This window comes from Abramis brama (genome assembly GCF_963993115.1).
Source record: "Abramis brama genome assembly, chromosome: 2".
NCBI lineage: Eukaryota > Metazoa > Chordata > Actinopteri > Cypriniformes > Leuciscidae > Abramis > Abramis brama.
In genome coordinates this window covers 50,819,425-50,836,105 of record NC_139964.1, presented here as the reverse complement: position 1 = coordinate 50,836,105, position 16,681 = coordinate 50,819,425, and the positions used below count along the sequence as shown (strand labels likewise).

Genomic DNA, 16,681 nt, shown 5'->3' with positions numbered 1-16,681 from the left:
TTACTCTGGAAAGGGGGTAACTATAGAAATGTGGTTTTGAAATGTAGTGTGTATGCCACCGGGTGGGCCAGACATCAGTTTTAATCTGATCTAATTTAAATCCGGCCAGCTCTTTAGACATGGGATATGGAAAAAGCAACAATTCATCTAAGAATACAGTGCAGGTTTCATAATGTGACGGCGAGCTTTGTGTGAGCAGGGTGTCTGGTTGCCAAATCTACAACTTAATGCAAATCCATTTTCAAGTGGTCTGTTAAAAATATCAATAATTCATTGTATTTCTATATATACTAAAAATCTGAACTTTACCTGTAAGCACAAATCCTTAAGTAATAAACAAAGTATAAGTATTACAATATTACAAAAAATTATCTAGGGTAGAAAAAGTCCAATACTTGCATTTCTATTTAATCAAATTTGCACTTTACTTTAAAAAAAAAAAAAAAAAAACATAAATACGTACGTATACTACCTAAATCTATAGGGAAGATTCATCCAGCATCAGACAGTTATGATCCAGCTGAACTTGCAGCAATCAGACTGCAAGCTCAGCAACAGACCATAACAGTGCTAAAATCACTGATCTTGGATCAGCAGGGAGCAGTCGGCTACAGACTCTCACAGTAGGCCCAGTAGGGAGCCCCATTTAGATCAATAGATAGTGAGTAACCGCAAAACAAAGGGGAAATAGGGACCCTGAGAATGCTCTAATTGGATTAGCTAAATGCGATTCCATTCCTGCAAAAATCAATGTGGTCAGCAGACTGAATCTCTTCTGTCCAAAAGACACTGTTAGTTTTCTTTCCCCGCCCCTTCGATACTCTCACAGCTGTCTGCATTGAGTGTGGCATAAAGGTACACAGAGAGACTCAAGACAAACAGACAAGCAGAACCACTCTCTTGTTTAAAGAGATTATTGTTCCAGTTAAAACAATATTTAAAAAAAGCACCTGAGATGCAAAACTGCATAATGTACTGTGACTGTACATTAGACTGTGTGTGTATTTTATCTTGATCCATTAGCAGATTTTTTTATACATTCATTTTTTACTTTTTCTCTTTGCTTATTCTTTACAACAATAAAAATGAACTAAAACAATGTCATTTTCCAAAAATACTAGGAGGAAAAGGATTGTCATCTTTTAAATTTTTAAGACAGCTAAATAAAACAATCAGGTCGATCATAACATTTTTCTACCTCAAAAAATTCTTTAAACTTTGCTTTTGTGATGGTATGAAAAGCATGCAAAATGAATGTCAAGAAAGTGATTGGTTTATCAATGTCAATGTCTTTAAACGGTCAATGCTATCCATGTCCTAAAGTCAGTTTGCTTGCCAGCCTATGAGTTAATTCAATACAGACTGTCTGCAAGTGTGCCTCTATCTTTACAAGCAATGTCCCAATACTGGAATCCATTGTCTTCTAAATCCATAGTATTGCTGTTGTCCAGCACGATAAGCAACTTCATGACACCACAGAATAGGCTTTATGTTCTTAGGCAGGTTTTTTTCTTCCAACATCTCCATTAGGCCCAGAATCTAACTACTGTCAACAAAGACAAACGTCATTTTCTTGTTGGCTAACAGGATTTTAGTGTTAAGAAAGTTTAGGAAATAAACTCCTGGTAATGTCAAAAGGAAGGAGCAGACAATAATTGTTATATTATATTTTATTACATTTTAATATTATATTATATTTTAATTGCTAGAAGCCAAAAATGGGGGAGAGATATTAATATAGGAGGCATACAGTATAGGTTAAGTTAACTAGTTAACCTCACTCATGGAATCATATGAATCCTTATTTTTAAGGTATACATATTTATTTCATTATTTACTTTAAATACAATATGTTTAGGGGTATTGCTTTATTCTTCGCAGAGTTTTGTAAACAAAAGTGGGAGATGCTGAAATAATGTACTGTACTCCAAAATTTCAAGAAATAAATACATTATCTTAAATGCTTGTAACTAATTCCTGACATTTCTCCAGGACGCTTTCTCCTTCCCTTGGAGAACACAAAAGCATAGTGTGATGACCCAGAGGAGGTCACAGGACTCTCATTCTAGGAAGAAGCTAAAGGCTCCAGGGGAGCAGCCACTTTTTCAGGACCATTACAACATCTCCTTCACCCATTAAGATGTTTCTTACAGTGGAACAGAAGAGTGCTGACTAGGAAAACATGAAGGGCACCAAGTCTTTCACAAGGTGATCACTTCCAACAGAAAACTGTCCCTTTAGTAACTGTGTGGAGCTGAGTCTCATTTATGTGCAGTGCCGGGACAGGGGCACCTTGGGTAAGCTGTGGTGTCAGCAGGCCCATCTGCAGAAACATCTGTCTGCCTACAATGAGCTGGCTGGAAAGGAAACTTCATCTCCTTTGATACACACATGCTCGGTAAAACGCAATCAAGCAACAATCAGATAACAGCACACTTGCTAAAGTCTGTATGTAGATCTCCTAAGATTGAAAAAAAATTAAATAATAATAATTATATATATATTTATATAACAGAGGCAGAAAAATAAATAAACTGGTAAAAAATATATATGTTTTATAGACAGGAAAGACTTTGAGTTCATATATATATGTGTATGTGTATGTGTATGCATGTATGCATGTATGTAAATATATTATGAACTCAATTGATTTAAATTATATATTTAAGAAATACAAAATGTTCATGTTATATATACATATATATATATATATATATATATATATATATATATATATATATATAGAGAGAGAGAGAGAGAGAGAGAGAGAGAGAGAGAGAGAGAGAGAGAGAGAGAGAGAGAGAGAGAGAGAGAGATTTCGTTCTTAAATATATCACTTCAATCAATTGAGTTCATATATATATATATATATATATATATATATATACATACATACACATACATACATACATACATACATGTATATATATTAACTCAATTAATTTAAATTATATATTTAAGAAATATGAAATGTTTATGTTATAATAACAAATTTACTCAATGAAAGACGGCATTCTATAGTGAGCTGGAAAAACAATTGAATTGTAAAGAAAAGGGGGGGGGATTTTGCACACTTGTCTAAATGCATGTCTGCCCAAGAGCATGTATTTATTTACCAGGGGGGTTCCCAAAAGGCTGCTTGAATTTATGAGAACTTGTCCTAATGATTGCCAAGGCCATTTGAGATGAATATTAAATGTGTTCAAACATGGGGATCTGGAGATCTTGTAAACTACAACCTGAAAAGCTCACATATCTCTAATATGCAAACACGCACACTTTCTATTTCACACACAATGTATCTCGCTCTCTCTCTCCCCCACACAGAGTCAGCCAGCCCCTGCAGCTGAAAGGGAGAGCTACAGTGACAAACAGCTCTCCTACTCCAGAGTTGGCAGGAAATCTATCACACTGGACAATAAAATTGCAATTGAGTTTCTTTAGATTTTTTTTTTTTTCCCTCAGCAGATGCACGTATCTCTCTAGCTCTGCACTGCTACACCTTTCCAGTTCATTCGCACGACCCCCTTTTCTGTTTTTAGATCAGACCAGAGACGCTGTAAACAGAACAGGACCTTACCTGCATTAATCTTGTGCAATTATAGCGCAAAAAAGCAATTACAGGCTTGACCCATAGGAAGGGGAATGATCAATTTGTGTGCACTTGCCTCAGCAGTGAGCTACTTTAGGAATGCAAGCAGACTCAAAGAAAATGTGTCTGCATGAAAAAGAGGGAAAGCAAAGCACGCTGCAATCCTTTAACGCTGCTCGATCCACTCACAGATTACATTTTATTTTACTGTATGACACCATTAACTGCGGGGTGTGAGTGAGAAGAATTAACTTTATTTTAATGTTTATTTTAAAGATCATCATAAGAATTTGTTTATGCATTTCAGCATGCTTTTGAATTAAGTTCGGTAGCACAACTTCTGTTAATTTTTTTTTTACATTTTTTTCCCTTGAATTAATCAAATCCGCTGGTATTAATTTCATTTGTATGTCATTATGGATAAAACAACCGAAATGAATAAACATGAATGTAATCAACCTGTTTGTTTCATTTTTTAGGACTGTTTTATATGAAATTAATATATTACAAAAATAATGTGTGCATCTTTCTCACCTTTAAAGTTGAAATGTATAATTTGCAATAAAAAGTTTAATAAATAAAATTACTTCTATCCTATTTATGAGTGCTTAACTGTCAATAAACCATTTATAACAGAGGTGTCGAAACGTTTTACTATATGATGGGTAAAAAAATCTAACTACATTCTTTTAAAATGTATATATTTTTCAAATACAAATTCACTTCTCTACATTTCATTGCAAAAATAAAGCACAAAAAAACTAGAAACTAGAAATGAAGATACGACATGGGAGGCCAAATCAAAAAGGTTCAGATCACAGGCATATTTTAACATGCGGGCCGTGCTTTGGCCATCTCTGATTTATAGTATATTTTGTATAATTTAAATTGATTACCCTGAAGATTTCCTTTAACCACTGCGGCTCTGCAGTGCTAGCAAGACACACATTTCAAGATGTTTATTTGAGCATTCTGACCACCCTGACCTACAGTAGCAACACTGGCCTAAGTCTGTCATGGCTATTTGTCCAACCAACGGAGAAGGGAAGTGTTTGGGAAACCTGTTTGAAAACAATATTTTTGTGATTCCATTTGGTGACACTAGTACTACAGAAATGACACGCTTGAAGTGAATCTGGGGCTATAATAAGGCTACATATTCTGATGAATAATAAGCAGTACACTCTGAGCACTACAGATCTTCTTTTTCTTACACATCTCACTGCATAGCACAGCTGCGCCCCCAAGTGGCCAGTGACAAGAACACAAGCAAAGTGTATAAATGGAGGAGTGCCAGAATCTGGTGCCCAAAACCACAGTCTGACACCAAATGACTTCACTACGCTTGGAACCATGTCCATATTACAATGTCAATAGAGCATCTTAAAATAGACATTTCTGAAGCTAGAAAGCGCAGAAAACTGAGAGCTCTCAAAAACATTAAGGAGGCAATTCAATCTGTAAATAAAAGTATGAACAGAGGGTTTGGCATTGGAGGAAAACAAAGATTCTAATCTGAGAAGTCAAGTTGATTATAGAGCGCAATAACAGTCAGGTTTCTGCAGGGAGAAGCCAGTGGATGAATGCTGAGAGTCTGAGCGCAGGAGAGAAAGAGGCAATGAGAAAAGGAACCAAATACAAGAGAATGGTCAGTGCTGAAAAAAACACCAGAGAGAGAAAAGCAAAAGAATAATAGGTGTAAATCAGACTTTTGAAATGAGGCAAAGTCCTAACTTTATTATCATTTCAATATGATGTCTGCATGGTTTCTGGATTAAATGCATATGGAACACTACATTACTAACAAGCATCCAATACTATATATGCTTATATTCAAATATTTTTGCTATATAACTTATTATGTAGCATATTCAAAAGTTTAGGGTCAGCAAGTTATTTTTTATGAAATAAAGCAATACTATTATTCAGTAAGGAAGCATGCAACTGATCAAAATTGATAGTTGAAATAAACAAATGTGTCGAGTAACCGGCAAAACACCGGAAGTGGCGCAGTCCACGGATGGGAATCCATTAACCGCATTATTAGACTGTTTTCTAAGGCAGCACGATGTATTAAAACCATTTAAAAACCATACTATAGCATAGTGCGATTATGAATTCACAAAGGCTGCGATTAAATAAAATAAATATATGCCCTGCAGGTTTAATATGCTTTAATTATTTATATGTGCGTCTCAGAGCGGCTCCGTTCACAGAACATCCTGCTCCAAATGAACTATCATTTACATGCGTGGAGTGCGTCTGATATGCTGCGAGTTTAGGTTTCTTATAACGTTCATCTGGGAACGCTGTGTGCACTATTTCATCAGATTTGCAAGGTAAATCATTTATAACCCTACACCAACACAGGAGAATTCATCAATATGTTTCTAGATATGCAAACTGTTCATCACGATTTCAAAACAAAAGTTAAAAAGAAAATAAAACCCTAGCTCTGAGTTTGCATGTTTTGATGTCCACATGTTCTTGTTCAAGAAATTACAGTGGCTATAGCACTTCTATTGTAAAGAAGTGGCCAATTACTCGATTAATCATCTAAATAATCGACCGATTACTCAATTACCAAAATAATCGTTAGTGACAGCCCTAATGTTACTTTAGCACCAAATCAGCATATTAGTTTGATTTCTGAAGGATCATGTGACACTGAAGACTGGAGTAATGACGCTGAATATTCAGCTTTTTCATCACAGGAATAAATTACATTTTAAACTATATTCAAATAGAAAACAGTTATTTTAAATTATAACAACACTTCACAACATCACTGTTTTTACTGTATTTTTGACCAAATAAGTGCAGCCTGGGTGAGCATAAGAGACTTCCTTCAAAAACATTACAAAAATCATTTAAACTGTAGTGTATATGAAATATGAAGCAATATGTTTGTTAATGCATACTATTAGCAATAGTTTGGTAATAATAATAATAATGATGTTCATTGTGATAATAATATTTATATTTATTAGTCATTTTTTAGCCATTAGTGAATGTCATGAAGAACAAAAGACACACTTTAGGAACTCAATGGTAACACAAATGAGCACAAGGGAGGCAAAAAGAACCCTTTATTTGGTGGTGTAGAAACTGGACAGGGTTTCTTCAAAAAGAAGAGGTTTATACACTATTTAATCACTGATTTCATAATGTTTGTTTTGTCAGAATTGCAAAATGGGTACTCTTTGATGAAATTAAATTAGGGAAATATTTTTAAAGACATAAAACCTTTCCTGTGTTGTATGGAAGATTACCAAGCTTTGTAAATTTGTGCGAATACTCATGACTGCAATTAATGTGTACCGCATACATTCATCCGTGTGTTGTTTTGTGTGTGCATTTGGGTCCTGACCTTGGAGTGTGTGATGGAGAGCGTGTCCACCCACACGCGCCAGCCGCCCCACTCGTACTTAATGGCGTGATAAAGAAGGATGCGAAAGATGGCGTACACCATCTCTGTGATCTTCTGCTCCTCACTGTTCTTGGGGTTAATAAAGCACAGAGACAGCATCCACTCCTGCCACACCGAGCACTGCAACAGACTCCTACACAAAAGAATGAGTGCGTAAAAAACAAAACCTTTACTCATTTCAGAAAAAAACTCATGATGATGAAGAGTGTTGGACAGTGTGTGTGTGTGTGTGTGTGTGTGTGTGTGTGTGTGTGTGTGTGTGTGTGTGTTTCAACAGTACCCACCTGCGGTTCTCTCGGCTGTTGTTGAAGAGTTTGATCATATCTGAGAGAAAGATCCGTCGTACTTCCATGCTTTCTGCTCCTGGAGGAGCATTCTTTAAAAGAGCAGCTATCACTTTTAGGATCTCTGATAAAAAAAAAAAAAAAAAAAAATGCCTTTAAATGCACATGAATGTAGAATTTCACACTGTATCTGAATGCCTAGTTTTTCAAAAAGCTTATAATCCTTTAAAAGGGGAGTCATCACATTAGTTTTTGTTTTTAAACACTATAATATTGATTGCAAATTTAAATGATTTTCTTTTTTTTTACCGGTTATCTAATACACTGCAAATGGTGTAAATTAAAATGTATATGGAAAACAAAGTAAACAGCATGCCCAAACATTATACTGCTATACAGCTGCAAAAACATTTATAACATATTTAAATGGGGAAAAAATTTACATTACCATTTAAAGTTGTGGGGTCAGTAAGACTTTTTTTTTTAATTATTCAGTAAGGATGCATTAAATTTATCAACGGTGACAATAAAGACATTTATAATGTTACAAAATCTGTTCTTTTGAACTTTCTGTTCTATCAAAAGAATCCTGAAAAAAAATCCACAAACATATTAAGCATTTCAAATGTTTTTTGAGCACCAAATCAGCATATTGGAATTATTTCTAAAAGTTAATGTGACACTGAAGACTGGAGTAATAATGATGTTAAAAATTCAGCATTGCCATCACATGAATAAATTACATTTCAACTATATTCAAATAGAAAAATGTTCTTTTAAATAGTATTAATAATTCACAACATTACTGTTTTTACCGTATTCTTGATCAAATAAATGCAGCCTGGGTGAGCATAAACTACTTCTTTCAAGAACATTAAAAACATCTTTCTTATTCGAAACTTTTGAACGGTAGTGAAAATGATAGTTACTTTACGTTTTAATTACATTTAAAAAAAAAGAAAAAAAAGAGGGATAAAGAAACGTGCGCCCCTTTAATAAAACAGACATATCAGACATATTTTTGCCCAAACACTTTTGCACATAGTGAGAATAACTCACAGATATTGTGGAGGGAGTAAAAGTATGTCTACATCATAAGGTCAGTATTGTCTAAACTCTGCAGCTAAAGTCGTGGCTTCCTGGAACTGAGCGTCAGCTTAAACTGGAAAGATTGGTTGTTTAGATGAATTATCTAGACAATGTCAGCATGCATTAAGTTGAGAAGAGCAGCTCAAGTTTCAGCCGTCACAGGGAGTTTAGAGCACGACAGCATCTGTAACCAATGCTCTCACTCGTTCCAGCAGAATTGTGTTGTTTCTGCGCCTTACTCACTCAAATTAGAGTCACTGAACCTTACCAGTAGAAAATTACCTTTGCATGTATCTCTGCACTTTTCTGTTTTTTTCGCTCTCCAATCACCATTTGGTCCTGGTTTGTCCCGGAGTTTAATTTAAAAGAAACTTTTGCTTCCTCAGTTTGTTTGATTGGGTCTGACATTGCTAAAGACTGCAATCAGAGCCATTTAGAGGCTTCAACACAGATCAAATCAAGGAGAGACAGAAGAAAGCTGAGACTCTGCTGTGCTCGCTCTCTATGAGATGGCCTTGAATCAGACTCTGTTGGTTTACCATCTCCATCTGAGCGTTTTAGAACCGACCCAGGATCTGTGATTGACTGTCATTCTTCTGACTGGCAAGTGGTTTGTGTACATGGTCACATCTCCATGGAAATGCAGCTCTAATCAGCTGCCTCCAGTACCTCAGAATTAAGCTTCATTAGGGAAAGGTCTGGATCAATATACAATATTAGTTTCACTTACATTACATTAAAACCAGAGCATCTGATTGCTGCCTAATCCTGTACTGGATTTAAAGGAGACATGCGAAATAGAGCATAAACTGAGGCTGGAAATAAGGCATCTCATTATAAGAGAATTCAGCCATCTAATATTGAGAAACTAGCTGGTTGCGAGTGAAACCGATGCAGCGAAAACTATACTATAGCTACAGGGGGAAGTTAATTCTTTTTTAATGTGTTTATCATCTGAGTAATGGTGACCATCAAATGAGCTCCATTTGTCTGAGGTAACTGTACACTTCACCATTAGACACAAGGAAAAACCGGTGACTGTTTGATTTGCACCGCAGCAGGCACAAAAATATGAAATGAGACTCATTTACAACTATTATTGTAAATCACGAGTAAAAATAAGCAGATTTAAGCCATTTTACAATAGGAGGTAGGTTTTGCTTGTGATCTTGCTGCCTTTCATGTATGGACATTTTCCACACACACGAGAGGTGGTGTAGAATGTGTTAGCATTATGTTGACCCCTACTGTATTTCTGAATATGGTGATTACTGTAAATATTGTTTTCTGTGTTGCATGCAAGTAAACTAAATAACCTTGTATTTATTTCTTCATACCATTTTTAATTTGACATTTCGATGAGAAATGCAGTTAAAACTGTAGTACAACCAGAACGTAGTGTAAATAAATATGACCGTTAATACGAAAAAAAAAAAGTATGGAAAAAAAGAATTTATAATTGCCCATTAAGTGGATGAAAAAAAAAAACTTCCTTATATAAATAAAAATGCCTGTATTAATTTTATTAAAAACATTTTTTTTTTTTCATTTTTTTTTTTTTAAGTAAAAATGTGTCTATTTAATCTATTAACAGCTATTTAACACAGAGTGCATATGCAGAGTGCATTATCACTGGTGCTACAGGAGAAGGGATTGTGTTTCATCTTCACTTACGTGGGTTTTGAATCTTCACAGTGGAGTCAGGGTCTGGGTGCTGTTTGTGAATGACCTGAGTACAGATCTGCTCCGTAAGAATCTGGTGAGAATGTTCTGGTTAGTCACTGATAGATAGTACAGCACAAAACATTTCACAATGATCAGGTGACAGCATGAAGAAAGAAAATCCATAAGTAAGTAAATAAATCTGCTAAAATGATGAACAAGTCAGAAACTGGAGCTGTGTTATATTAAATATAGGTCAACATTCGCCAGGTTAGCTTTTTCAGTTAAAGTAGTTGAATACTGGAACTCTCTGCTGTAAGACATTTGAGAATGTGGCACCTTAAAAAATGTGTTTTAAAAAATGGAGGGTTACCACACCAAAAAAAGGGGAATTTAATTGAGGGGGGGCAGATTTGACTGTGTCGGTCATGCTCTTACCTAAAAATGTGGCTGACGTTTGCATAATACTATGGTCAAAAACAAAGTGCTACAAGCAGCCATTTGAAAAAATGGTATCAATGTAGGAGACTGACCTCAAAGAGCACGTTGTACGTTGTGACTGTGATCTGGTTCGAGTGGAGCAACAATCGTTCAGTGAGCAGAGAGAACAGGCCGTGAGCCAGCATGACTTCTGATTTTGTCCTGAAACACATGGCATCCAAAACGTCAGCACCAAGCCCACACTATGATCTACTCCCCAACAGGGCATAACTGCAGCCCAGAGCTTCTGAAAAATATCTTCATAGTCACGGAATGAAGTGGCATCTATTTTAAAAGCACTTGGCGGTCAGATTCCTTCTGGGGGAAACTCACATAAAGCAAATGGGATTATAAATGAAACTGAGCTTTATCTATCAAACACCACAGAAACATTTGGAAAAATACTCACACACAATTACAGACTTTGACTACATTAACGCATAAATATTTCCATGCTGCATGAATTAATAGTGGAGTGAGAGTAATTTGTTATCAAAGTAACCTAGCTGAAGTCACTCGGGGAAAAGACCTAGTTGCTTATTTTAAATCATTCATTTTAAGAAAAAAAAGAAGAAAAAAATCAGCCTTCAACTCACTTGATGGTATGCTGGGAGCTTTTTTCTGCTTAATATTTATCGCTAAACCATCCACTACCGACTCATTTTGTAAAATAAACAGTCGGAGTGAATCATGTATATGTATCACATATTAAAAACAGGGTTAACGTGTTATTGTTACTAATATGATCAACAGTATTATTACAAGCCTTAATTCCAAATAATAAAAAAGTAACTCACTTTGGAGACAAATACTTGAGAAAGTATCCCAAGACTTTGAGTCCCTGCACACGAATCCCTTCACTTTTGGATGCAAGCAGCTTAAAGATGACCCTGTGTTATTCACAAAAGAAAAAAAAGTATGCATAATAAATGTAAGAGAGAAAGTTCAAAACAAACATATTATTTTATCTATATGTACCATCAGAGTCGAGCTTAAATATATGAAGAATTTTTGTTTTTAACTGTTTTCAATGTTTCTTTCCGACAAAAGGAAATTGCGACGCAGTCTGGTGTGTACACAGATCTCACAAGAGCTGACATGTACATTCATATGTAACCGAGACTATTACACTGTCTACATATTAAAATGAATCTGCCTATATCCTTCTGGAGTAGGATCTGATGGAAGTGTGATTTGAATGAGGTTGTCAGATCTAAAATGAAAGTGAGGCCCTCTGTTTTATCGTGACGAGCTGTCCAGATGCACATTTAACCCCATGGCTGTCAGTGGAACTAGCATATCTATAAAGGCTTTGGAAATGTAAATGCCTCCATTTTAGTAGCCCGTATGAATGCTCAGTAGAGCAGCATAGGTATCATATGAACCTATGAAAGTGTTTTTATAGGTTTTGTTGAGCAGGACTCAGATGTCTCTGCTAAAAATGAAGAATTGTGGCCATTATTCCACAGAGATTGATTCAAATTCATATGTCAGTTATTATTTATTTATTTTTCAGTTTAATTTATAGTTTTTAATAAAAAAAAATGGGTTAAAGAATGTAATGTCTGGATGCAAAGGGCAACCACAGTTCTCACCGTATTCCATTCCGCTGATCAAAGGCTTGAACCATTGAGCCAGGATGCTCAGACATCAGGGCCACCAGAAGCTGGAGAACATCCATCAGATTATCATCCTGGAAGAATATTTACAATAAATAAGCATAACATGTCAGAGAAAGGAGTCATTCAAGACACACTTAAAAAAATTACCTATGTTTTAAAATGCAGATGATTATAGAGTTAAGTAGGGGATTGTACATTGTAAGTTACTGTCTAGTTAATATACTGCAAATTGTGTCTGCATTAACTTGTTGCAGGATTAACATTAGATATCATTACATATACATTTGACAGGAAATTATTAGGGAGTAAATGGCACTTTCTGCAAAAAGCAAACATATTATATATATTAGAAAATAAAATGCATGAGTATATTGTGGAAAGTGGCATAATGGTAAACTGCAATTTATTTTTTTAATGGCAGATTAGTTACACACAAGAGAGAGACTGCTGTGGGGACCAAGCGCCATCTGGTGGCAGTTACACCACAGAATGTCCAGTGTAACAACAAATGACAGCATTAATAATCTGCATTGATTTTGTCACATAACTGAAAGTGGTCAGACAGCTGATACTGGTTTAAAAGACTGTGATGTATTGAGAACTGTTTGAAATGAGTGTAGATGCATTAGGGTACCTCGTGCATTGTGAGCAGGTAGTTCAGAATGCTCTGCAGTTCGTCTTCCTTTACGCCATGATCCTACATTGACAGGACACACAAGTATTACCAGTACTGCACTCCTCATGATGGAGTTGATTAATTCAGATTGTATTTATGTTATAGTCACTCTACTGCACCTTCATGATAAGCTGTTTGACAAACAGCAACAGGAACGCTCGGAGAGAGTGAATCTCCTTTTGATTGGGTCTCGGCCCATCTGAACACAAACAGATACAGGATATCAACCAAAAAAAAAAAGGTCATGAAATATCAAATCAAATGTAATATTCCATAGCCCTATGCAATTGGTGATAATACTAATGCTTTTCATTGTGTTGTTTACATCAGTTTAGAACCACAATTTTAGATTATTCCTTTATAACTTGGTGTAAACAAAAAAAAATATATACATTTTATTCATTTATTGTAACCTTGATTCTGTTTAATGAGATTTGAGACAAGCGAGGAAGCCGTCTACTGTGGAAATTACACAGAAAACACTGAAAGACAAATTGCTCTGTTATTGTGGGATGGGATATTTTCCCACAGCATCTTTAGTGCAAACCTGCAGTGCCCTTTTATTTGGAAACATCCTGCATTATCAAGACAGGATATTCACAATAACAGTGTGTTTTAAAACCCATATAATTAAATATGATATTCAGATGAGACTCTATTCCACCAAATGAAAGTTATAAGATGAACGCATATTGATACTTTATATAGCAGGGCTCAAAAGTTAGAGACCACAAAAAAATCCCATTTATTTAAACATGAAAAAAATAACTTTTCATTCAAACTATTATGCTGATAATATAATTTGTAACAAAAATAAATTGTACTAAATGTGAAAACAAATAGTATTGTTCTCAAACTTTTGGACAGCATTATAGCTACACATGGACCTTTTTTTGACCCTTATTCACTTTTCTCAGCACGTGTTGAGAAGTTGGTTTAGTTCTGCACTCTTACCAAGGCCCTTGGGCGTGATTCCGCTGCGGTCCAGTGGGTTTACAACCCAGTAGAAATACTTGAGTGTGTGCATGACCTGCAGTACAGTTCCAACTCTGCGGATGGCATTGTAGATATTGACGGTGCTAATGAATTCTGTGGCCAGGTAGGTGTAGAGAACCAGCTGTACCTGTTGGGGGCAGTAAATCAATTTCAAGCAACAATCAAAAGTCACATTTAAGATAGGGGTGACCCCGAATAGTCGAAGATTCGATGCTTCGATTGGAGGAGCCTGATTCGACTACCGATCTCATGGTCGAATCTTCGCAGAGGTATTATGAAACGAGGATCATGCCACTTTGGCTATATGAGGGCGCTCAATGTCTGATTTCACATAGAACTACCGGTTTTCTGTCAATACGTTAATATTCAGCCTATTATGATAATGCTGTATATAAAAATGTGCAAAGAGAGAAGCTTTTAATAAATATTTTTTAACGTGCGTGAATAAATCAAAACACCCCGTGACAGATGCAAGGATTCTTGGCGGCAAGGATTTAAATCTTTAACAATGTCTGGGATAAGAAAATCTAAAGTGTGGATGTACACCATCAGAAAGGATATTCTCCAAGGCTGGATTTAGCATCAGGAAAACCATGATCGCACTTCTGCCGGCCAATGTTAACAAGTTGGTTTTCCACAGGACATTCTAAAATGCTTAACTTGAAAAAAGCTTTTAAAACGCTTAAAATGCACTTTTAGGGGCCGATCACACCTGACGCGTTTTTTTGCAGTGAGAGGCGCCTATATTTTCAATTTTGCAGTGAGAGGCGCCTATATTTTCAATTTTGCAGTGAGAGGCGCCTATATTTTCAATTTTGCAGTGAGAGGCGCCTATATTTTCAATTGGTTTCCAATGGCAGCGAGCGTTCTGCGTGCTGTTTATGCGCCTGCTGCGCGCAGCACGCGTTTTACCGCCTGCTGCACCTCGCGTTTTCGAACCTGAAAAACGCGTTTTAGAATGTATTTTATCCGCGCGCACAAAAGACTCCAACGGACACAGACAGAGTGAAAGACTGGATTTGTTCTCTCGATCAGGTAGGGTAGAAGTGATTTCAAAACTTTTCAGCCGGTTCTAATTTGATTTTTGGATGCTGTGAACATTTTTAGCTAAAAAGACTGCCACTCCAGTTTAGCATTTATTGTTGTTTCTGCAGTTAAAAATACAAAGTTGAAAATTCTGACTAACTCTCGTTATTTTAATAATTTCTTTATTTTTATTTTATTTATTGATCTGTCAGGGTTATCTAATCTAACTATTTGTGGCTTGTGTTTTGAATATGTTCCCCTGCACTTTAGGCATTTTGCACACATTTGCTCCTCATCTTGTGACTTGATTCTGATTTATTTCGTTTTGTATTTTTATTTATTAGAAAGGTATATTCTGTTCTAATTTAACTTAGTAAATTAATTGTTTATTTTTTCGGTGCATCGATGTTGTGCTGTACTTAGAGCCTGCTCGCACAGCCGGTAATTTAGCCGATTTAATTTGATTTGCATGTGAAATGTAAATCCTGTCTGCAGTGTGGCCTTTCTGGAGTTATTTATGTTATTTCTTAGTTTTATTGATGCCAAATGTATTTATACATTTTCTTCTATATCTTTGTGTGATTTTCTGTACATTGCAGCTTTGAAATGTTAAAGCCCCGCCCCCATACACACAATTCGACTATTAGTCGACTATAGGCAAGACTTGACGATTCTGATTCGACTATGAAAATCCATAGTCGGGGACACCCCTAATTTAAGAAAACAAAGAATTGGAACTATTAAGCTAGCATGATGCAACAGCATCAGTTTATGTAAATGTCTGTGTAAGATACCTTAGCTGGGGCATGAATCCAGATGGCAGGGTTGAAGAGGATGTGGTCACACAGCTGTTTCAAGAGCAAAACCCCGTTGGGAAGGTTGCTAAGGTAACGGGCGAAGGCGAGGACGATGTCCAGCACAGATCGTGTCACATGTACTTTGGAAGACTGAGAAGAAAGTACAAACATGAAATCAAACATCAATAAAATTAAATAATAAATAGTCAAATTAATAAACTTGGTCACAAAAAAATATAGATAAATTGCGTTTTATTTATCAGAAGCGTGCAGTTGCTTATATTCTAAAGAGACATATAATACAATTAATGTCAAGCACGCAAAGTGCACAAAACATTAGTTCTAAAATTACTTACTTGACATTGCAGCCTATTCATCATCAAACAAAAATGCAGTCATGCAAACATAAAAAAGTTACGACTCAATTTGAATTGTCAGCATCATTTCAAGATCATTTTAGACTTCGATTTTAGTCTAACATGTATTATTTTTTTATTTTGACTACTGTGGTCCTGAGGCCAGATGAGACCTTCAGGGTCAAGGAACTTTACTCTATGCTGAGATATGAGTAACAAGTTAACAGACAAGAAAAAAAGTGAGTGTGTACAGAGTAAAGGAGTGAAAGACTTTCAAAACAAAAATAAATATGGTGTATATATAAAGTATATATAAAGGCAAAGGACAAGTTGAGCACTTAAAGTGTTTCTCTAGGTTTTAAAACATATGATTGTGAGACATTCAGTTAGGTACGGTAATAAGTATTCTTAAGCATTCCACTTTTTTCCACCCAGCAATTTCTGTAGGCATATGCCAGTATGTTTTAAAGGGGTCATGAACTGGCTTTTTAAAAAAAATTATATTGTTGTCTGAGGTCAACTTGTGACGTTTGCTTGGTCTTTACATTCAAAAACATCAAAATGAATAAGTAATAGGCTATTTTCTACCCTGGTTTTGAGCCTAGCTCCTGAAACGCTCGGTTTTTATGGGCGTGCTGCATTGAAGAATTGGAAGTAAACGACCACTGCTA

General features: G+C 35.7%; 1 protein-coding gene across 6 annotated transcripts in view; it reads right to left on the bottom strand.

Annotated features, from left to right (window-relative positions):
• Positions 1–16,681, bottom strand: part of lrba (LPS-responsive vesicle trafficking, beach and anchor containing) — a 266,377-nt gene that overhangs the window by 194,664 nt on the left and 55,032 nt on the right. For all 6 annotated transcript variants that reach the window (XM_084095942.1, XM_084095944.1, XM_084095945.1 and 3 more), the window contains exons 12-21: positions 15,652–15,804; positions 13,790–13,958; positions 12,955–13,034; positions 12,794–12,856; positions 12,133–12,230; positions 11,335–11,427; positions 10,591–10,699; positions 10,070–10,151; positions 7,307–7,430; positions 6,963–7,155 (exon numbers count right to left, since the gene is read on the bottom strand). In XM_084095942.1, the coding sequence (XP_083952068.1) occupies positions 6,963–7,155; positions 7,307–7,430; positions 10,070–10,151; positions 10,591–10,699; positions 11,335–11,427; positions 12,133–12,230; positions 12,794–12,856; positions 12,955–13,034; positions 13,790–13,958; positions 15,652–15,804 (1,164 nt within the window). The remainder of the gene's footprint in view (positions 1–6,962; positions 7,156–7,306; positions 7,431–10,069; positions 10,152–10,590; positions 10,700–11,334; positions 11,428–12,132; positions 12,231–12,793; positions 12,857–12,954; positions 13,035–13,789; positions 13,959–15,651; positions 15,805–16,681) is intronic.